The sequence below is a fragment of the Nerophis lumbriciformis genome, linkage group LG15, assembly GCF_033978685.3.
Source record: "Nerophis lumbriciformis linkage group LG15, RoL_Nlum_v2.1, whole genome shotgun sequence".
Taxonomy (NCBI): Eukaryota; Metazoa; Chordata; class Actinopteri; order Syngnathiformes; family Syngnathidae; genus Nerophis; species Nerophis lumbriciformis.
Genome location: NC_084562.2, coordinates 11,110,637 through 11,130,730, shown reverse-complemented (window position 1 = coordinate 11,130,730; position 20,094 = coordinate 11,110,637). Strand labels below are relative to the sequence as shown.

Genomic DNA, 20,094 nt, shown 5'->3' with positions numbered 1-20,094 from the left:
TGGTTGGCCAACGGTTTACGTTGTATTGTGCACCCTGACGGCAAGTGCGGGAGTCGGTTCTGAAGTATGAAGTAAAGAGACGTAACTTTGTCACCTCGCTTGGTTATTGACTCCAACCCAGAATATTACACTGCCCATACCTATGCTCCTTCAAAGGATGTGCTACTATCTGCAAAGCATTGCACTTTCAAATACAACAATGAGTAGAGAGGAGTGTTATGTGTGTATATGTGTAAATAAATGAACACTGAAATTCAAGTATTTATTTTATTTATATGTATATATAATAAAATACATATATATATATATATATATATATATATATATATATATATAGGTAGAATTCACTGAAAGTCAAGTATTGGTTTTATTTATATATATATATATATATATATATATATATATATATATATATATATATATATATATATATATATATATATATATATATATATATATATATATATATATATATATATACCAAAGCTCATAACCATAGGTCATACTTGCCAACCTTGAGACCTCAAAATTCGGGAGATTTTTTATATATATATATATATATATATATATATATATATATATATATATATAAAAATATATATATATATTTATATATATGTATATAAGAAATACTGAATTTCAGTGAATTCTAGCTATAAATATACTCCTCCCCCCTTAACCCCGCCCCCAGGCCCCCGCCCACCCCAACCCCGCCCACCTCAACCACCCCCTAAAATCTCCCGAATTTGGAGGTCTCAAGGTTGGCAAGTATGACCTATGGTCATGAGCTTTGGGTTATGACCGAAAGGACAAGATCACGGGTACAAGTGGCCGAAATGAGTTTCCTCCACCGGGTGGCGGGGCTCTCCCTTAGAGATAGGGTGAGAAGCTCTGCCATCCGGGGGGAGCTCAAAGTAAAGCCGCTGCTCCTCCACATCGAGAGGAGCCAGATGAGGTGGTTCGAGCATCGGGTCAGGATGCCACCCGAACGCCTCCCTAGGGAGGTGTTTAGGGCCCGTCCGACCGGTAGGAGGCCGCGGGGAAGACCCAGGACACGTTGGGAAGACTATATATCCCGGCTGGCCTGGGAACGCCTCGGGATGCCCCGAGAAGAGCTGGACGAAGTGGCTGGGGAGAGGGAAGTCTGGGCTTCCCTGCTTAGGCTGCTGCCCCCGCGACCCGACCTCGGATAAGCGGAAGAAGATGGATGGATGGATGGATGGATGGACATAATTATTCCAACAAAAACACCAAAAGCATGAGTGTTTTCATCAAATCGTCAGATACCCCCGACCTCACTTCAAGACCGTTTCCCATTTTTCATTGACCTCAAGAGAAAAAAGAGGGACCTTTTGTGAGTTTGAAATTAACATTCATGAAATGCGAACCACTGACGAGCTAAAAATATGCCTCGCTAACCTTTCGGGCAGAAACATTCAGTTTACTTCGACGACCACCTAAGACGGCAATCATTTGCGGACGCCGGGTTGTCCCTCGTCGGCCGCCACCATGCTAATTAGGCCTGATATTTGTAAGGAGTCTTTTGGCAGAAGCATGGCCTGCTCTGCCACTCATTAAAGCAGACTCATAACTTGCCTGCTACCATTATATCGACAGCACAGGAATTGGTCCGACCACTGCTGGAGCAAACGCCATGGATCACGCTCAGACTTAATCCCACAGAGTTTGTAATTGCTTACTCCTACTGTGACATTTGTTTTGTGAAGATCAATCCTTTTCCCGTCACACAGAAATTGTGTTTGGGTCGGTGCTTTGTTGTGTTTTCTAAGACCCGATTCTTATTTAGGAAGGAGTGTGAGGGATACTTTGAAAAGAGAACCAAAGTCACGAGTGCATGCGAAAATTCCCACGCAAATGTAAACATCTCGTTGTCTGGTTGTGGGGTGTTGTGTTGCCGTCAGTGGCGGGCCATGCGTTTCTCACCTAGGCCTTCAGTGATGTCCTACTTGGTCCGACTTCACCTCTCGAAATACCGTAATTTATGTCACCACATGGACACGACTGGAGATACTATACAGAAACCCACTTGCACACTATTGCGTATTGAATCCCCTCAACAGTGTACAAAACGGTCCATTTTTCGGCGCATTTAACGTTCAATAAAACCGCTTCAGCAATCAAAAGATATCTTACGTGGTACTGTCAAAATTAAAATAATTGTATAAAACAAATGAAACATGAAAAAATAAAATATTAGAACTAATAATTTGTAGCGCCCATTCGACGCCGTATAAGCCAGTGGTACCGCGCGTAGTCGGTAGTTGGTCGTAGTACCATTTCACCGCCGGTATAGCTTCTAGTGTCGGCCGACCTCGTCTCACAAGATGTAGTTTCTCTGAAGTATCCTTCTTGAAAATGGCCTTGCAAATATATATCTGCCACCTAATCAACATGTTGCTCTATTTCTTTGTGAGTACCGGTGAGTTTTCTGTGGCTGCGGTGCCACTTCCCGTTTTCGCAACTTGTGATTGGATACTCACTTGGGACTCCCAAGTGAGTATCCAATCACAGGACGCGTAAATGTCAGGGCTAGCTAGAAGGCCTTACTGACAACAACTTGTGATCTGATTGGCTATGGCAATTGTCTATCAACTCTATGTGACATTTTTGAATGAAAGAAACTGCTGTTCTAAATGTGTCCACTAGATGTCGCAATAGCAATTATTTGTATCTTTGCATTGTGTACATACAGCTAGCATAAATAGCATGTTAGCATCGATTAGCTTGCAGTCATGCAGTGACCAAATATGCCTGATTAGCACTCCATACTGTCATGTCTGTGTAATCATGTTTTGTCTTAGTCATGTTTTGTTTAGTTATTGGACTTTTTAGTTTCTGGCTTTTCACTCCCTTGTCTTGTTTCCATGATTACCCATTAGTTTCACCTGTTCCACGTTTGGACTCATTGTGCACTCTTGTTTGTCACCATAGCAACCCATTAGTTTTCACCTGTCACGTCACGCACCTGTTTCACGTTTTGAGTCACGCACCTGTTTTCGTTAATCATGTCTGTAGTATTTAAGTTCATTGTTTTTCAGTTTGTCTTTCTGGTGACATCCCCACATTTATGCTCTGCACATTTCTGACTCTTTTTTCATGTCCATCGTTCACGCTGCTCCTTTTTGTCCATGCCAAGTAAGTTTTGTTTATTATTGCCACAGTTAGTGATTTTTTGTTGTTCATAGTTTTTGCCTTTGTGCAAGTGTTTGGTTTCATAGTTTGTTCTCCGCCATTGCGCGCGCCTTTTGTTTACTTCCTTGTTTTGTATTTATAGTGTTTAAATAAAAATGTACCTTCATTCCTGTCTCGCCCGAGCCAACTTTCCGTTGCCTTCGAGAAAAACTAAACCCCAGGACCAAGTCATGACACATACAAGTCAATAACATCAACAAAGCTCACCTTTGTGCATTCACGCACAGCATAAAACGTTGGATGGACAAATAGAGACAAAGAAGGAGTGACATAAAACACGTCTTTCTGTGGCAGCATCAGGGAAAGTTGTACATGCAAACAAACTACGGTGCGTTCAAGGACAGTTCAATGTAAACATTGTGATTTCTAACAATTAGGAAGGTTTGTGTCATGTATGTCCTCCTACATAAACCATATTAAAACAAAAAGTATATTTTTTTCCTCATCTTTTTCCATTTTCATACATTTTGGAAAACGCTCCAGGGAGCCACTAGGGCGGCGCCATAGAGCCGCTTGTGGCTCGAAAGCCGCGCGTTGCAGACCCCCGGTCTAGTTCATTGTTTTAGAAGGTAGTAGTACCATCTTGCATGTTGTCCCTCTTTATTAGACCATTTATTATTAGGTTATACATTTGTTATTCAGATATTGTGGCCCAGAAAGGCCACAAACTTTGTAAGCACTTAAACCTGCAGCTAAAAGTCTGAAGGTCAGGGTTGTTTTCCATTGTCATAGACATTGTGAGCAGCTGCAGATGGAATTAATGCAGCAACTTCATGGAGAATTAAATGGCCTCCGTATCCAACATCCACGAAGCAGTTAAGTGAAGAGTAGAATGTGATGAAATGATCAATTATTTAAATAATAGTAATTATCAAGCGGAATTTTTTGCATGTATTTTTTTCCCAGTGCTTGGGACTAAATGGGAAATCTTGTGGAATAGATGACATACTGTATGATTGATACAGTACGATCTATTAAAACTAGGGATGGGTACCGAATTCTGCACTTTTATATGGACCAACCGAATTATGCCGGTGTTACCGGGTATCGTACTCATGTAAAACCAAACGGTTACACATTTCGATACCTTTATTGCTCGTGACGTCTCGTCCGGCTGCAGACTAAACACTGGCGAGGAAACAATCACTCAAGCAACACTCAAAGCGGACTCAGCCAAACTGCCTGTTGTTATTTCCCATGCCACATAGCAAATAGAAAATGCTCAAATGTAAAGTAAAGCTCCACTTTTCGAAATGCGCTACCTCGAGGCTAATTTACATTGGCTTTGCTATAGACATGCTACTGATTAATGGCGATTTCAACACTTCCAAATATGGTAATGAAAACGACAACTAAGATGCCCATTACAATCAAACAGCTGGTGTGTAAAAAGTGCAACACTTACAGTACACACACTTTGTAGGACTCAACATAAGACTAGACTGGTACATTCAGCTTCATGGCAAAGACTACTTCCCAGCTTGGCAACACACCGTAGTTTATACACTAATGCAAGGAAATTCCAGTAAGCTAAGGGCCGTACTTGGACAAACTGTTTTCTTCACTATTGGTCTTATTTTGAATATTCCGGAATGTTTATAGCAGGTGTCCCCAAACTTTTTGGGCTGTATATATATATATATATATATATATATATATATATATACCTACTCAGTGGCCTAGTGGCTAGAGTGTCCGCCCTGAGATCGGTAGGTTGTGAGTTCAAAACCCCGGCCGAGTCATACCAAAGACTATAAAAAAATGGGACCCATTACCTCCCTGCTTGGCACTCAGCATCAAGGGTTGGAATTGGGGGTTAAATCACCAAAAATGATTCCCGGGCGCGGCACCGCTGCTGCCCACTGCTCCCCTCACCTCCCAGGGGGTGAACAAGGGGATGGGTCAAATGCAGAGGACAAATTTCGCCACACCTAGTGTGTGTGTGACAATCATTGGTACTTTAACTTAACTAATATATATATATATATATATATATATATATATATATATATATATATATATATATATATATATATACACACATACATATATAAATATATATATATACATATACATTCATAAAAGTAAATAAATATTTTCCCCATAAAATCCAATAAATAACCATTCTTTAACCGCCAACAATAATTTACATTTCATGATTTGAATATTAACCAAGTATTGGTGATATTGTTATTATAAGCGCTTACACAGACAAACTATTTGTAGCGGCGGCGTGATCACTACTGTTTGTGCCTATGTTTACATCATCGAATGGTCTGCTGCTTTCTCGCGCCATTGCTCCCTGTAAATTTATTTTAGATCATAAATCATGCCTCTCACCTGGACAGAAGAAGTCTGAGTAGGTATTCCGACAAGTTGGTACACTTTGACAGCCGTGTAAGACACGAAACTGGCGAGGACGACACGAAAAGACGCTTGCCCCCCGCCACTCCCAACACCTTTACTTTGTGAGAATGATGAGACATTTTTCACCTAACTGGGAATATATGAACACCCTAGCAGTCAGCATCCTAATGACAGCAGACCTTGTACAGTAAGTGATGTTTTATTAGGTTTGTTGGCTCTCATAAAGTCATCAGTGAGTAAAAATCAGTGATGAAGAAAAATAAAAAAGCATATATCACGGTGCGTTTTTTACGTAAATATGAAATGTTTGGATGTTTTTTTAAGGACTTTACTGGTGGAATTGCGCGACTCCTTTTGATCGCAGTTATTTAATATTTAAAACACAACTCGTCATGTCTTTCATAATGATTGTGAACTATAGGCACAATTCCAAAACAAGTGCAGTTCCTCTTTAAAGGGGTGCTTTGAGGAACACCTCTGTTCCTCTGTTAAGTAACTTACAAGTTTGAACCCCAGTGTTCTATGTTTTTCAGCAAGATCAAAATGTCAATGCGAGAATCTGCTAATGTTTACAGTGGTCCGCTATAAGATCCTCCATGCAACAGGGGCACTCTCGTGTTTCTAGGAACTTGTTGCAAAAATGTTGCCTTCCCAGTTTTGTACTGAACCTGGGGGTTGGTATGGTGTCATTCCCACAGGGTCCAGTAATAAATAGCCCTGCACTACTGCCATCTAACGTCTTGGAATTGCAACTGCATGCACGTCTACTATATGCCGTATTTTCCGGACTATAAGGCGCACTTTAAATCTTTTTGTTTTCTCCTATAACCCGGTGCAACTAAAGCCAGGAATATATTTGGTTGAGCTTTCCCACCTCAATGCTGTTGGTTCATTAGAAGGGGTGAAAACGGTCTTAAATAAAAGATGTCAAGAAAAGCTGCCACTCTGCATGACCATAGCCAATTTTAATAATCATGTTGATTTTGCACACCCCATATGTAGGTGACCAGGGCCGGCCCGTGGCATAGGCCGTATAGGCAAATGCTAAGGGCGCCGTCCATCAGGGGGCGCCACGCCAGTGCCACAAATGTTGGAGAAAAAAAAAAAAAAAAAAAAAAAAAAAGTTGGTATTATTATTTCTAAATACAAAAAATAATCCCACGTTAATTAAAATGCAAAGTAAAGCTTATTTAATAGAAATATTATCTGTTACAACATTACGCCCCCCCACCCCCCCACCCCCCAACCCCCCCCCCCCCCCCCCCCCCACCCCCCGCCCCGCACGGTGCGCCCCCTCCCTTCCCGTATCATGACTCTTTTTGGACGTCACCACATCAAAAAATCAACACAAGATGTCAAAACGGCCAAAACGGTCAGGTGCCCAGGGAAGAAAAAAGAGAAAAGAAGAGGAGTAGAAACGAGAAAAGACAGAGTTAGCAGGTAGGTAACGTTAGCCTACATGAAATTATTTGTCTGTTACAGAATGTGATAGTAACCTGGCTTTTTAGCATTAAGCTAATGTTACATGATTCGGCAATTGCTAATCAATAAATAGCGAGTTCTGTTTTAACGTCGGGTTAATATTGTGGAGGGGGCTAAATTGTTATGGAAAATAATAATGTAACGTTAGGTAATTACAGTACTCACCATACATTCCTCAGGGACATTTGTATTAGATCTTTTAAGCAGGTGTTTTTTGTTTACATTGTTATTGCCTTCTGGTTAGCTAATGTTTGCCCTGCAGGTAATAGTCACTTGTCCACACCTTTATATATTAGGTATAGTTGTAAGTAAAAAAAAAAAGGTCAAAGACAAAGCTATTCGGTTTCTTGTGAGTATATACACTTCACTGCCGATGTGGGGGGGCGCCACCTAAAATCTTGCCTAGGGCGCCAGATTGGTTAGGGCCGGGCCTGTAGGTGACTGATGCGAAGGACATTCTTAGTCAACAGCCATACATATCACACTAAGGGTGGCCGTATAAACAACGGCAACACTGTCACAAACATGTGCCATATTGTGAAACCACATTAAACAACAATGACAAACACATTTCGGTAGAATATTTGCACCACAACACAACATAAACACAATAGAACAAATACCGTATTTTTCGGACTATAAGTCGCAGTTTTTTTCATAGTTTGGCCGGGCTCCAGTACAACTTATATATGTTTTTTCCTTTTATACTATGCATTTTTGGCAGGTGCGACTTATACTCCGGTGCGACTTATACTCCGAAAAATACGGTACCTAGAATTCTGCAGTACCAACTTTTCCGGGGCGCTACACTATTTTGTATAGTGTGACCAGTAGATGGCAGTCAAACATAAGAGATAGGTCTCAAGTAAATAACACCAATATTTTAAATGTTCTATTGAAAATATAGAGCATTACACACGGCGCTCAAAAATCTATCAACATGTTTTAGTAGTAAATGTTACAGTGATATTTCTGTTATAAAGTAGTGTAAAGTTCTTACTTATATCTATCAGCAAACTCGCCATGAAAGCGCTAAAACATACCGGTATAGTGAGTTTACATTATTCACCCAAGGAACTTTAGTTTAGTAGAGTTCCGGTCGGACGTTTTTTCACGGGACACATTTCCGGTGTGGTTGTTGCCGGATGAGGAGATGCGGCTCTGTTATTGATTTCAGTAAAGTCTGAATGTAATTAAAACAGTTAGCGCCATCTTTTGACACTTCTTCCACTCTCGTCCTGTATATATATATATATATATATATATATATATATATATACCTACTCAGTGGCCTAGTGGCTAGAGTGTCCGCCCTGAGATCGGTAGGTTGTGAGTTCAAAACCCCGGCCGAGTCATACCAAAGACTATAAAAAAATGGGACCCATTACCTCCCTGCTTGGCACTCAGCATCAAGGGTTGGAATTGGGGGTTAAATCACCAAAAATGATTCCCGGGCGCGGCACCGCTGCTGCCCACTGCTCCCCTCACCTCCCAGGGGGTGAACAAGGGGATGGGTCAAATGCAGAGGACAAATTTCGCCACACCTAGTGTGTGTGTGACAATCATTGGTACTTTAACTTAACTAATATATATATATATATATATATATATATATATATATATATATATATATATATATATATATATATACACACATACATATATAAATATATATATATACATATACATTCATAAAAGTAAATAAATATTTTCCCCATAAAATCCAATAAATAACCATTCTTTAACCGCCAACAATAATTTACATTTCATGATTTGAATATTAACCAAGTATTGGTGATATTGTTATTATAAGCGCTTACACAGACAAACTATTTGTAGCGGCGGCGTGATCACTACTGTTTGTGCCTATGTTTACATCATCGAATGGTCTGCTGCTTTCTCGCGCCATTGCTCCCTGTAAATTTATTTTAGATCATAAATCATGCCTCTCACCTGGACAGAAGAAGTCTGAGTAGGTATTCCGACAAGTTGGTACACTTTGACAGCCGTGTAAGACACGAAACTGGCGAGGACGACACGAAAAGACGCTTGCCCCCCGCCACTCCCAACACCTTTACTTTGTGAGAATGATGAGACATTTTTCACCTAACTGGGAATATATGAACACCCTAGCAGTCAGCATCCTAATGACAGCAGACCTTGTACAGTAAGTGATGTTTTATTAGGTTTGTTGGCTCTCATAAAGTCATCAGTGAGTAAAAATCAGTGATGAAGAAAAATAAAAAAGCATATATCACGGTGCGTTTTTTACGTAAATATGAAATGTTTGGATGTTTTTTTAAGGACTTTACTGGTGGAATTGCGCGACTCCTTTTGATCGCAGTTATTTAATATTTAAAACACAACTCGTCATGTCTTTCATAATGATTGTGAACTATAGGCACAATTCCAAAACAAGTGCAGTTCCTCTTTAAAGGGGTGCTTTGAGGAACACCTCTGTTCCTCTGTTAAGTAACTTACAAGTTTGAACCCCAGTGTTCTATGTTTTTCAGCAAGATCAAAATGTCAATGCGAGAATCTGCTAATGTTTACAGTGGTCCGCTATAAGATCCTCCATGCAACAGGGGCACTCTCGTGTTTCTAGGAACTTGTTGCAAAAATGTTGCCTTCCCAGTTTTGTACTGAACCTGGGGGTTGGTATGGTGTCATTCCCACAGGGTCCAGTAATAAATAGCCCTGCACTACTGCCATCTAACGTCTTGGAATTGCAACTGCATGCACGTCTACTATATGCCGTATTTTCCGGACTATAAGGCGCACTTTAAATCTTTTTGTTTTCTCCTATAACCCGGTGCAACTAAAGCCAGGAATATATTTGGTTGAGCTTTCCCACCTCAATGCTGTTGGTTCATTAGAAGGGGTGAAAACGGTCTTAAATAAAAGATGTCAAGAAAAGCTGCCACTCTGCATGACCATAGCCAATTTTAATAATCATGTTGATTTTGCACACCCCATATGTAGGTGACCAGGGCCGGCCCGTGGCATAGGCCGTATAGGCAAATGCTAAGGGCGCCGTCCATCAGGGGGCGCCACGCCAGTGCCACAAATGTTGGAGAAAAAAAAAAAAAAAAAAAAAAAAAAAGTTGGTATTATTATTTCTAAATACAAAAAATAATCCCACGTTAATTAAAATGCAAAGTAAAGCTTATTTAATAGAAATATTATCTGTTACAACATTACGCCCCCCCACCCCCCCACCCCCCAACCCCCCCCCCCCCCCCCCCCCCACCCCCCGCCCCGCACGGTGCGCCCCCTCCCTTCCCGTATCATGACTCTTTTTGGACGTCACCACATCAAAAAATCAACACAAGATGTCAAAACGGCCAAAACGGTCAGGTGCCCAGGGAAGAAAAAAGAGAAAAGAAGAGGAGTAGAAACGAGAAAAGACAGAGTTAGCAGGTAGGTAACGTTAGCCTACATGAAATTATTTGTCTGTTACAGAATGTGATAGTAACCTGGCTTTTTAGCATTAAGCTAATGTTACATGATTCGGCAATTGCTAATCAATAAATAGCGAGTTCTGTTTTAACGTCGGGTTAATATTGTGGAGGGGGCTAAATTGTTATGGAAAATAATAATGTAACGTTAGGTAATTACAGTACTCACCATACATTCCTCAGGGACATTTGTATTAGATCTTTTAAGCAGGTGTTTTTTGTTTACATTGTTATTGCCTTCTGGTTAGCTAATGTTTGCCCTGCAGGTAATAGTCACTTGTCCACACCTTTATATATTAGGTATAGTTGTAAGTAAAAAAAAAAAGGTCAAAGACAAAGCTATTCGGTTTCTTGTGAGTATATACACTTCACTGCCGATGTGGGGGGGCGCCACCTAAAATCTTGCCTAGGGCGCCAGATTGGTTAGGGCCGGGCCTGTAGGTGACTGATGCGAAGGACATTCTTAGTCAACAGCCATACATATCACACTAAGGGTGGCCGTATAAACAACGGCAACACTGTCACAAACATGTGCCATATTGTGAAACCACATTAAACAACAATGACAAACACATTTCGGTAGAATATTTGCACCACAACACAACATAAACACAATAGAACAAATACCGTATTTTTCGGACTATAAGTCGCAGTTTTTTTCATAGTTTGGCCGGGCTCCAGTACAACTTATATATGTTTTTTCCTTTTATACTATGCATTTTTGGCAGGTGCGACTTATACTCCGGTGCGACTTATACTCCGAAAAATACGGTACCTAGAATTCTGCAGTACCAACTTTTCCGGGGCGCTACACTATTTTGTATAGTGTGACCAGTAGATGGCAGTCAAACATAAGAGATAGGTCTCAAGTAAATAACACCAATATTTTAAATGTTCTATTGAAAATATAGAGCATTACACACGGCGCTCAAAAATCTATCAACATGTTTTAGTAGTAAATGTTACAGTGATATTTCTGTTATAAAGTAGTGTAAAGTTCTTACTTATATCTATCAGCAAACTCGCCATGAAAGCGCTAAAACATACCGGTATAGTGAGTTTACATTATTCACCCAAGGAACTTTAGTTTAGTAGAGTTCCGGTCGGACGTTTTTTCACGGGACACATTTCCGGTGTGGTTGTTGCCGGATGAGGAGATGCGGCTCTGTTATTGATTTCAGTAAAGTCTGAATGTAATTAAAACAGTTAGCGCCATCTTTTGACACTTCTTCCACTCCCGTCCTTGCACGCTACACCGCTACAACAAAGATGACGGGGAGAAGACGCTGCCGAAGGTGAGCCACTTAAATAAGACCGCCCACAAAACGGCGCATCCGGAAGCGACTGTCAGAAAGCGGCTTGAAGATGATCTGTAAAACATAATCTATGCAACATTTTGACCAAAGAACCACCATTACATGTTATGTAGACCAGTGTTTTTCAACCACTGTGCCATGGCACACTAGTGTGCCGTGAGATACAGTCTGGCGTGCCGTGGGAGATTATCTAATTTCACCGATTTGGGGTAAAAAATATTTTTTGCAAACCAGTAATTATAGTCCGTAAATGATGTGTTGTTGTTGAGTGTTGGTGCTGTCTAGAGCTCGGCAGAGTAACCGTGTAATACTCTTCCATATCAGTAGGTGGCAGCAGGTAGCTAATTGCTTTATAGATGTCGGAAACAGCTGGAGGCAGTGTGCAGGTAAAAGGGTGTCTAATGCTTAAACCAAAAATAAACAAAAGGTGAGTGCCCCTAAGAAAAGGCATTGAAGCTTAGGGAAGGCTATGCAGAACGAAACTAAAACTGAACTGGCTACAAAGTAAACAAAAACAGAATGCTGGACGACAGCAAAGACTTACTGTGGAGCAAAGATGGCGTCCACAATGTACATCCGAACATGACATGGCAATCGACATTGTCCCCACGAAGAAGGATAAAAACAAAGTAGACGCGGGAAATATCGCTCAAAGGACGACTTGAAACTGCTCCAGGAAAATACCAGAAAAAGATAAAAAGCCACCAAAATTGGAGCGCAAGACAAGAACTAAAACACTACACACAGGAAAACAGCAAAAAACTCCAAATAAGTCAGGGCGTGATGTGACAGGTGGTGACAGTACACCTACTTTGAGACAAGAGCTATATTGATGCATGCTTGGTTATGGTTTAAATTCATATCCAACAATTGTGACAACGACTTTTTACTGTCAACTGAGTTTCGTTGTTCAATAATTTCTGCTGGTGGTGTGCCTACGGATTTTGTCAACACAAAAAATGTGCCTTCGCTCAAAAAAGGTTGAAAATCACTGATGTAGACCACAAGGACGTGTTTTACATTTAGAAAAAAAAAATAATAATATGACTCCTTTAATGCGCCCTATAATCTGGTGCGCCTAATATATGAAAAAATAAAAATAAAATAGACCATGGTCCGGAAAATACGGTAATCCTTGCAAATGAGACTCAGAAATGGAAAGAGAAAACAACTGGACAGCGCAGTTATTATCATTTCATTAGTTTTTCACTCATTTATAAATGTTACATCATTCTTGCCAACCTTGAAATCTCCGATTTCGGGAGGTGGGGGGCGGGGGGCGTGGTCGGGGTGTGGCGGGGGCGTGGTTGGGGCGGGGCTAAGAGGGGAGGAGTATATTTACAGCTAGAATTCACCAAGTCAAGTATTTTATATATATATATATATATATATATATATATATATATATATATATATATATATATATATATATATATATATATATATATATAAGAAATACTTGACTTTCAGTGAATTCTAGCTATATATATATATATATATAATATATATATATATATATATATATATATATATATATTTATATATAAATAAAATAAATTCTTGAATTTCAGTGTTCATTTATTTACACATATACACACACATGACACTCATCTACTCATTGTTGAGTTAAGGGTTGAATTGTCCATCCTTGTTCTATTCTCTGTCGCTATTTTTCTAACCATGCTGAACACCCTTCCGCAGGTACCCAGAAAGGTTTCGAGTACCACCAAAAAAACTGAATCTCTGAAGACAGTATAAAAATCTGTGTTAAAGGTGTACAAATACTGTTTGTATAATAAGCATGTTATTTTTTTACAAATGAGGGTTAAGAGTTCAGTACTAAAAAAAAAAAAAAAGAATGTGGCTTAAGTACAGTTTTTTAATTGAGCTGCTGCATTTTTTGGTTGGGTTGTTTATTTATTTTGAGTAACTTCTATACATTTCTAAAAGGGGAATAATGTAATAGAGTGATCTATGTTTGTCTGTTGCCATCTCCTGGTGAATGTTGGCTATAGCGTACTGGTGTTACGTTTTGGTTGGCCAACGATTTACGTGGGGTTGCGCACCTGACGTCACTCAGGTCCGCACGGAGCTGGAGGGGGCGTGGCTTTCAGCTCCGCCTGAATTTCGGGAGATTTTCGGGAGAAAATTTGTCCCGGGAGGTTTTCGGAAGAGGCGCTGAATTTCGGGAGTCTCCCGGAAAATCCGGGAGGGTTGGCAAGTATGGTTACATTCAACAATTAGATTGTATTATAAAACAATTTAGTAACACACCAAAGTACCAAAAAATCTGTACCGTGTCCGAGGTATCGTATCGGTTCAAATGTGAAAGGTACTCCATCTTGTTGCATCGCATCAGTGTGTCAAAAGGGCAGCATGGAGGAAAATAACTTACTGCCAGCAGAAGGGGTCGGCTCTCTTTGACAGCTCCCACACAGCCCAGACAGCCAATCACCATGATGATGGTCCCCAGCGCGATGAGCAGGTTGGCCGCCGACAAGGACGGGATGGACGACGACAGCGTGGCAAAGTTGCCCTGGGTCACTGACAGCCACACCCCGACCCCCAGTATGCCGCATCCTCCCAACTGCAGAGGGAACACAAGAAGCATGTCAGTGGGACAACCAACACAATCCCACAGGGCGGTGAAGGCTGCAAGTGCTTCAGAAACTGAGTTAACAGTGACAGGTTAACAAGGTCCATCTTGTATGGCGACCTTCTTCTTCAAAAAAGACATTTGAAGTCTCAACCGCTGTTCTTTAAAAGCTGGCTCCAATAACAAAGCACTAAAACACATCTGCTTTGCCTGCTTTACCCATTGCCCAATCTGTTTAAATATGTCTTTAACGTCTTTGCATACTAATGAATACTAATTGAACTTGTCTGCTGTACAACCTCTGGAAAGAAAAAAAATGGAATCACCAAGCTTGGAGGTTGTCCGTTCAGTTGTTTAAAAAAACAAACAGATATGACAAAAAACGTTGGTAACACCTTGGTATGGGGAACATATTCACCGTTAATTAGTTGCTTATTAACATGCAAATTAGTAACATATTGGCTCTTAATTAGTCATTATTAAGTACTTATTAAAGCCGTCTTCTGCATGGCCTTATTATACAACTCTTAACAAAGAGTCTTCCCTCAATAACCTCAGAATTATTATTATTACAAACCCCGTTTCCATATGAGTTGGGAAATTGTGTTAGATGTAAATATAAACAGAATACAATGATTTGCAAATCCTTTTCAACCCATATTCAATTGAATGCACTACAAAGACAAGATATTTGATGTTCAAACTCATAAACTTTATTTTTTTTTTGCAAATAATAATTAACTTAGAATTTCATGGCTGCAACACGTGCCAAAGTAGTTGGGAAAGGGCATGTTCACCACTGTGTTACATGGCCTTTTCTTTTAACAACACTCAGTAAACGTTTGGGAACTGAGGAGACACATTTTGTAAGCTTCTCAGGTGGAATTCTTTCTCATTCTTGCTTGATGTACAGCTTAAGTTGTTCAACAGTCCGGGGGTCTCCGTTGTTGTATTTTAGGCTTCATAATGCGCCACACATTTTCAATGGGAGACAGGTCTGGACTACAGGCAGGCCAGTCTAGTACCCGCACTCTTTTACTATGAGGCCACGTTGATGTAACACGTGGCTTGGCATTGTCTTGCTGTAATAAGCAGGGGCGTCCATGGTAACGTTGCTTGGATGGCAACATATGTTGCTCCAAAACCTGTATGTACCTTTCAGCATTAATGGCGCCTTCGCAGATGTGTAAATTACCCATGTCTTGGGCACTAATACACCCCCATACCATCACAGATGCTGGCTTTTCAACTTTGCGCCTATAACAATCCGGATGGTTCTTCTCCTCTTTGGTCCGGAGGACACGACGTCCACAGTTTCCAAAAACAATTTGAAATGTGGACTCGTCAGACCACAGAACACTTTTCCACTTTGTATCAGTCCATCTTAGATGAGCTCAGGCCCAGCAAAGCCGACGGCGTTTCTGGGTGTTGTTGATAAACGGTTTTCGCCTTGCATAGGAGAGTTTTAACTTGCACTTACAGATGTAGCGACCAACCGTAGTTACTGACAGAGGGTTTCTGAAGTGTTCCTGAGCCCATGTGGTGATATCCTTTACACACTGATGTCGCCTGTTGATGCAGTACAGCCTGAGGGATCGAAGGTCACGGGCTTAGCTGCTTACGTGCAGTGATTTCTCCAGATTCTCTGAAACCTTTGATGATATTACGGACCGTAGATGGTGAAATCCCTAAATTCCTTGCAATAGCTGGTTGAGAAAGGTTTTTCTTAAACTGTTCAACAATTTGCTCACGCATTTGTTGACAAAGTGGTGACCCTCGCCCCATCCTTGTTTGTGAATGAATGAGCATTTCATGGAATCTACTTTTATACCCAATCATAGCACCCACCTGTTCCCAATTTGCCTGTTCACCTGTGGGATGTTCCAAATAAGTGTTTGATGAGCATTCCTCAACTTTATCAGTATTTATTGCCACCTTTCCCAACTTCTTTGTCACGTGTTGCTGGCATCAAATTCTAAAGTTAATGATTATTTGCAAAAAAAAAAAAAAGTTTATCAGTTTGAACATCAAATATGTTGTCTTTGTAGCATATTCAACTGAATATGGGTTGAAAATGATTTGCAAATCATTGTATTCTGTTTATATTTACATCTAACACAATTTCCCAACTCATATGAAAACGGGGTTTGTAGTAACCCTAACCCTAACCCTTATATGTTCCCCCTTGTGTCCAAATGACTATAAATTAAGTCTTTGTCACTTAAAATATGTTCCCCATACTAAAGTGTTACCAAAATGTGTTATCTTTTCAAAAGGCAACTTTGAGAAACACCAAAAGAAATCAAGAAAATCCATTGTGGTCATCAGTAACAGCTTCATTTTTAGATCAAGCAGAGTTTAAAAAAAAAAAAGCATGATTTCTTGAAAATCGATCATGAAAAACAAACAAAAAATACACCACTAGTAATTTGTTGCACCACCTCTGGCTTTCATAACAGCTTGCAGTCTCTGCGGAATGGACTTAACGAGTGACAAACAGTACTCCGCATCACTTTAGCTCCAAATTTCTCTGATTGCTGTTGTCAGATCAGCTTTGCAGGTTGGAGTCTTGTCATGAACTATGTTTCACTTTCCACCACATATTTTCAATTGGATTGAGACCCGGACTACTTGCAGACCATCATGGCATTGGCTATATGTATCTTTAGAGATGTCATAACGACGTGGACTATGAGTTGTTTGTTTTCCCGAGATGCAAGAAAAGCTGGACCGGACCTGGCAAGAAGGTAGATACATATTTATTAATTCTTGCCAACCCTCCCGAATTTTCCGGGAGACTCCCGAAATTCAGCGCCTCTCCCGAAAACCTACCGGGACAAATATTCTCCCGAAAATCTCCTGATTTTCAGCCGGAGCTGGAGGCCACGCCCCCTCCAGCTCCATGCGGACCTGAGTGAGGACAGCCTTTTCTTTATGACGGGAGGACAACAGGGTGACTAGAACTAAATCATCCAGACTAGAGATAAATTGTATTATTATGTTTATTTTACCTAAAAATAAATATATTTATTAATTAAAAAATAAAAAATAAAAATACATGTTTACTATATTTTGCTAAAAACATCAAAATTAATTGTATTTTTATTTGAATTTTTTCTGACTCCTTAATACATCGAGCCATATAATTATACATTAAAATAAACATATTTGAAATCATTAATTTTAAATGATCATAATAATTCATTTAAAATGACCATATTTAATTATTAAAATAATTGCTTGTTTATCAACAACTTTAGCATTTTATTCATTACATTTTGAAGCTCTCAGAAGCCAAGTTATGTTATATTCCTTAAGATTTATTTATGCAAGTTTGAAGTATCAATTATCTAAACACAATTTTGTTTGTATATTTTCAGGATATATATACACACATATATATATATATATATATATATATATATATATATATATATATATATATATATATATATATATATATATATATATATATATATATATATATATATATATATATATATATATATATGTATATATATACATATATATATATATACATATATATATATATATATATATATATTTTTATATACATATATATATATATATGTGTATATATATATATATATATATATATATATATATATATATATATGTATATATATACATATATATATATATATATATGTGTGTATATATATATATATATATATATATATATATATATATATCCTGAAAATATACAAACAAAACTGTGTTTAGATAATTGATACTTCAAACTTGCATAAATAAATCTTATGTATTTATTTCATGTATTTACTCCAGATTCTAGACACAGCTAACTCTGAGCAGTCAACATATTTTGCTACATTGCGTGATGATTTGCCTTCTTGAAGAATTTGATAATCCTCTCCTTTGTTTTAATTGACATCTCTCGCGTTAAAGCCATGATTCATGTCCATCCACACGGTGCAACAGCTTTCCAAGGTGCGAACACTCCTTTTTAACTGCGGATTAATGAACAGATTTAATCTGATGCAGGTGTTAGCGTTGGAAACAAACATTTACAGATACAAAATGTATCACTGCTTCATCTAAAAATTAAATATGCTAAAATGTATCTGTTAAAGTATGTTACAAACAATAAATTACCTTAAAACAACAAAACAAGTTTTTTTTATATACATCAATCTCTATAATAATGTAATGAAATGATGAAATGATAATGTAAATAAAATACTTCTAGTTGAGGGCTTTTATTAGCATTTATTTTAGGTGAGATTAAAAAAGAGATTAATTAGTTTAATTAATTACAGATCATAATTAATCAAACGTTACATTTTTCTTATTGCTTGTCATCAGCAACCTTATTTATCTTGTCCACATTTTCAGCTTTTTTTTTGATACTTCCATTTCCAGTTTGGTGATTTACCTACTAAGTGGCCTAGTGGTTAGAGTGTCCGTCCTGATATCGGTAGGTTGTGAGTTCAAACCCCGGCCGAGTCATACCAAAAACTATAAAAATGGGACCCATTACCTCCCTGCTTGGCACTCAGCATCAAGGGTTGGAATTGGGGGTTAAATCACCAAAATGATTCCCGGGCGCGGCCACCGCTGCTGCCCACTGCTCCCCTCACCTCCCAGGGGGTGATCAAGGGTGATGGGTCAAATGCAGAGAATAATTTTGCCACACCTAGTGTGTGTGTGACAATCATTGGTACTTTAACTTTAACTTTATTCTGCCTTGTCTTTATATTAGTTCTCTCGGGCAGTGTTTTTCAACCACTGTCTGGTGTGCCGTGGGAGATGATGTAATTTCACCTAATTGGGTCAAAAATATTTTTTGCGAACCAGTAATTATATTCCGCAAATGTGCCGTTGTTGAGTGTCTGTGCTGTCTAGAACTCAGCAGAGTAACCGTGTAATACTCTTCCATATCTGTAGGTGGCAGCAGGTAGCTAATTGCTTTGTAGATGTCAGTCACTTAAACCAAAAATAAACAAAAGGCGAGTGCCGCTAAAAAAAAGGCATTGAAGCTTAGGGAAGGCTATGCAAAACGAAACTAAAACTGAACTGGCTGCAAAGTAAACAAAAACAGAATGCTGGACGACAGCAAAGACTTACAGCGTGTGGAGCAGAAGGCGTCCACAAAGTACATCCGTACATGACATGACAATTAACAATGTCCCCACAAAGAAGGATCATGTCCGCACAACTTAAATAGTCTTGATTGCGAAAACAAAGCAGGTGCGGGGGAATAGCGTTCAAGGAAGACATGAAAACACCAACAAAAGAGAAAAAGCCACCAAAATAGGAGCGCAAGACAAGAACTAAAACACTACACACAGGCAAACAGCAAAAAACTCAAAATAAGTCAGGGCGTCATATGACAGGTGGTGACAGTACACCTACTTTGAGACAAGAGCTATATTGATGCATGCTTGGTTATGGTTTAAATTCATATTCAACAACTGCGAGAACAACTTTTTATTGTCAATATCGCATGCTGAGTTTCATTTTTTTATGTTTTCTGCTAGTGGTGTGCCTTGGGATTTTTTCAATGAAAAAATGTGCCTTGGCTCAGAAAAGGTTGAAAAACACTGCTTGAGGGGCGGGAAAGCTATTTTATATTTATTTGTGCTCAGCGCTCATCAGGTCAGTTTATTAGTGTCAGGCGGAC

The 20,094-nt window shown here is 39.2% G+C and overlaps 1 protein-coding gene across 3 annotated transcripts in view; it reads right to left on the bottom strand.

Moving 5' to 3' along the window:
• The window catches only part of tspan4a (tetraspanin 4a), a 456,166-nt gene that overhangs the window by 177,793 nt on the left and 258,279 nt on the right, over positions 1-20,094 (bottom strand). For all 3 annotated transcript variants that reach the window (XM_061974854.2, XM_061974853.2, XM_061974852.2), the window contains one exon: positions 14,232-14,423. In XM_061974854.2, the coding sequence (XP_061830838.1) occupies positions 14,232-14,423 (192 nt within the window). The remainder of the gene's footprint in view (positions 1-14,231; positions 14,424-20,094) is intronic.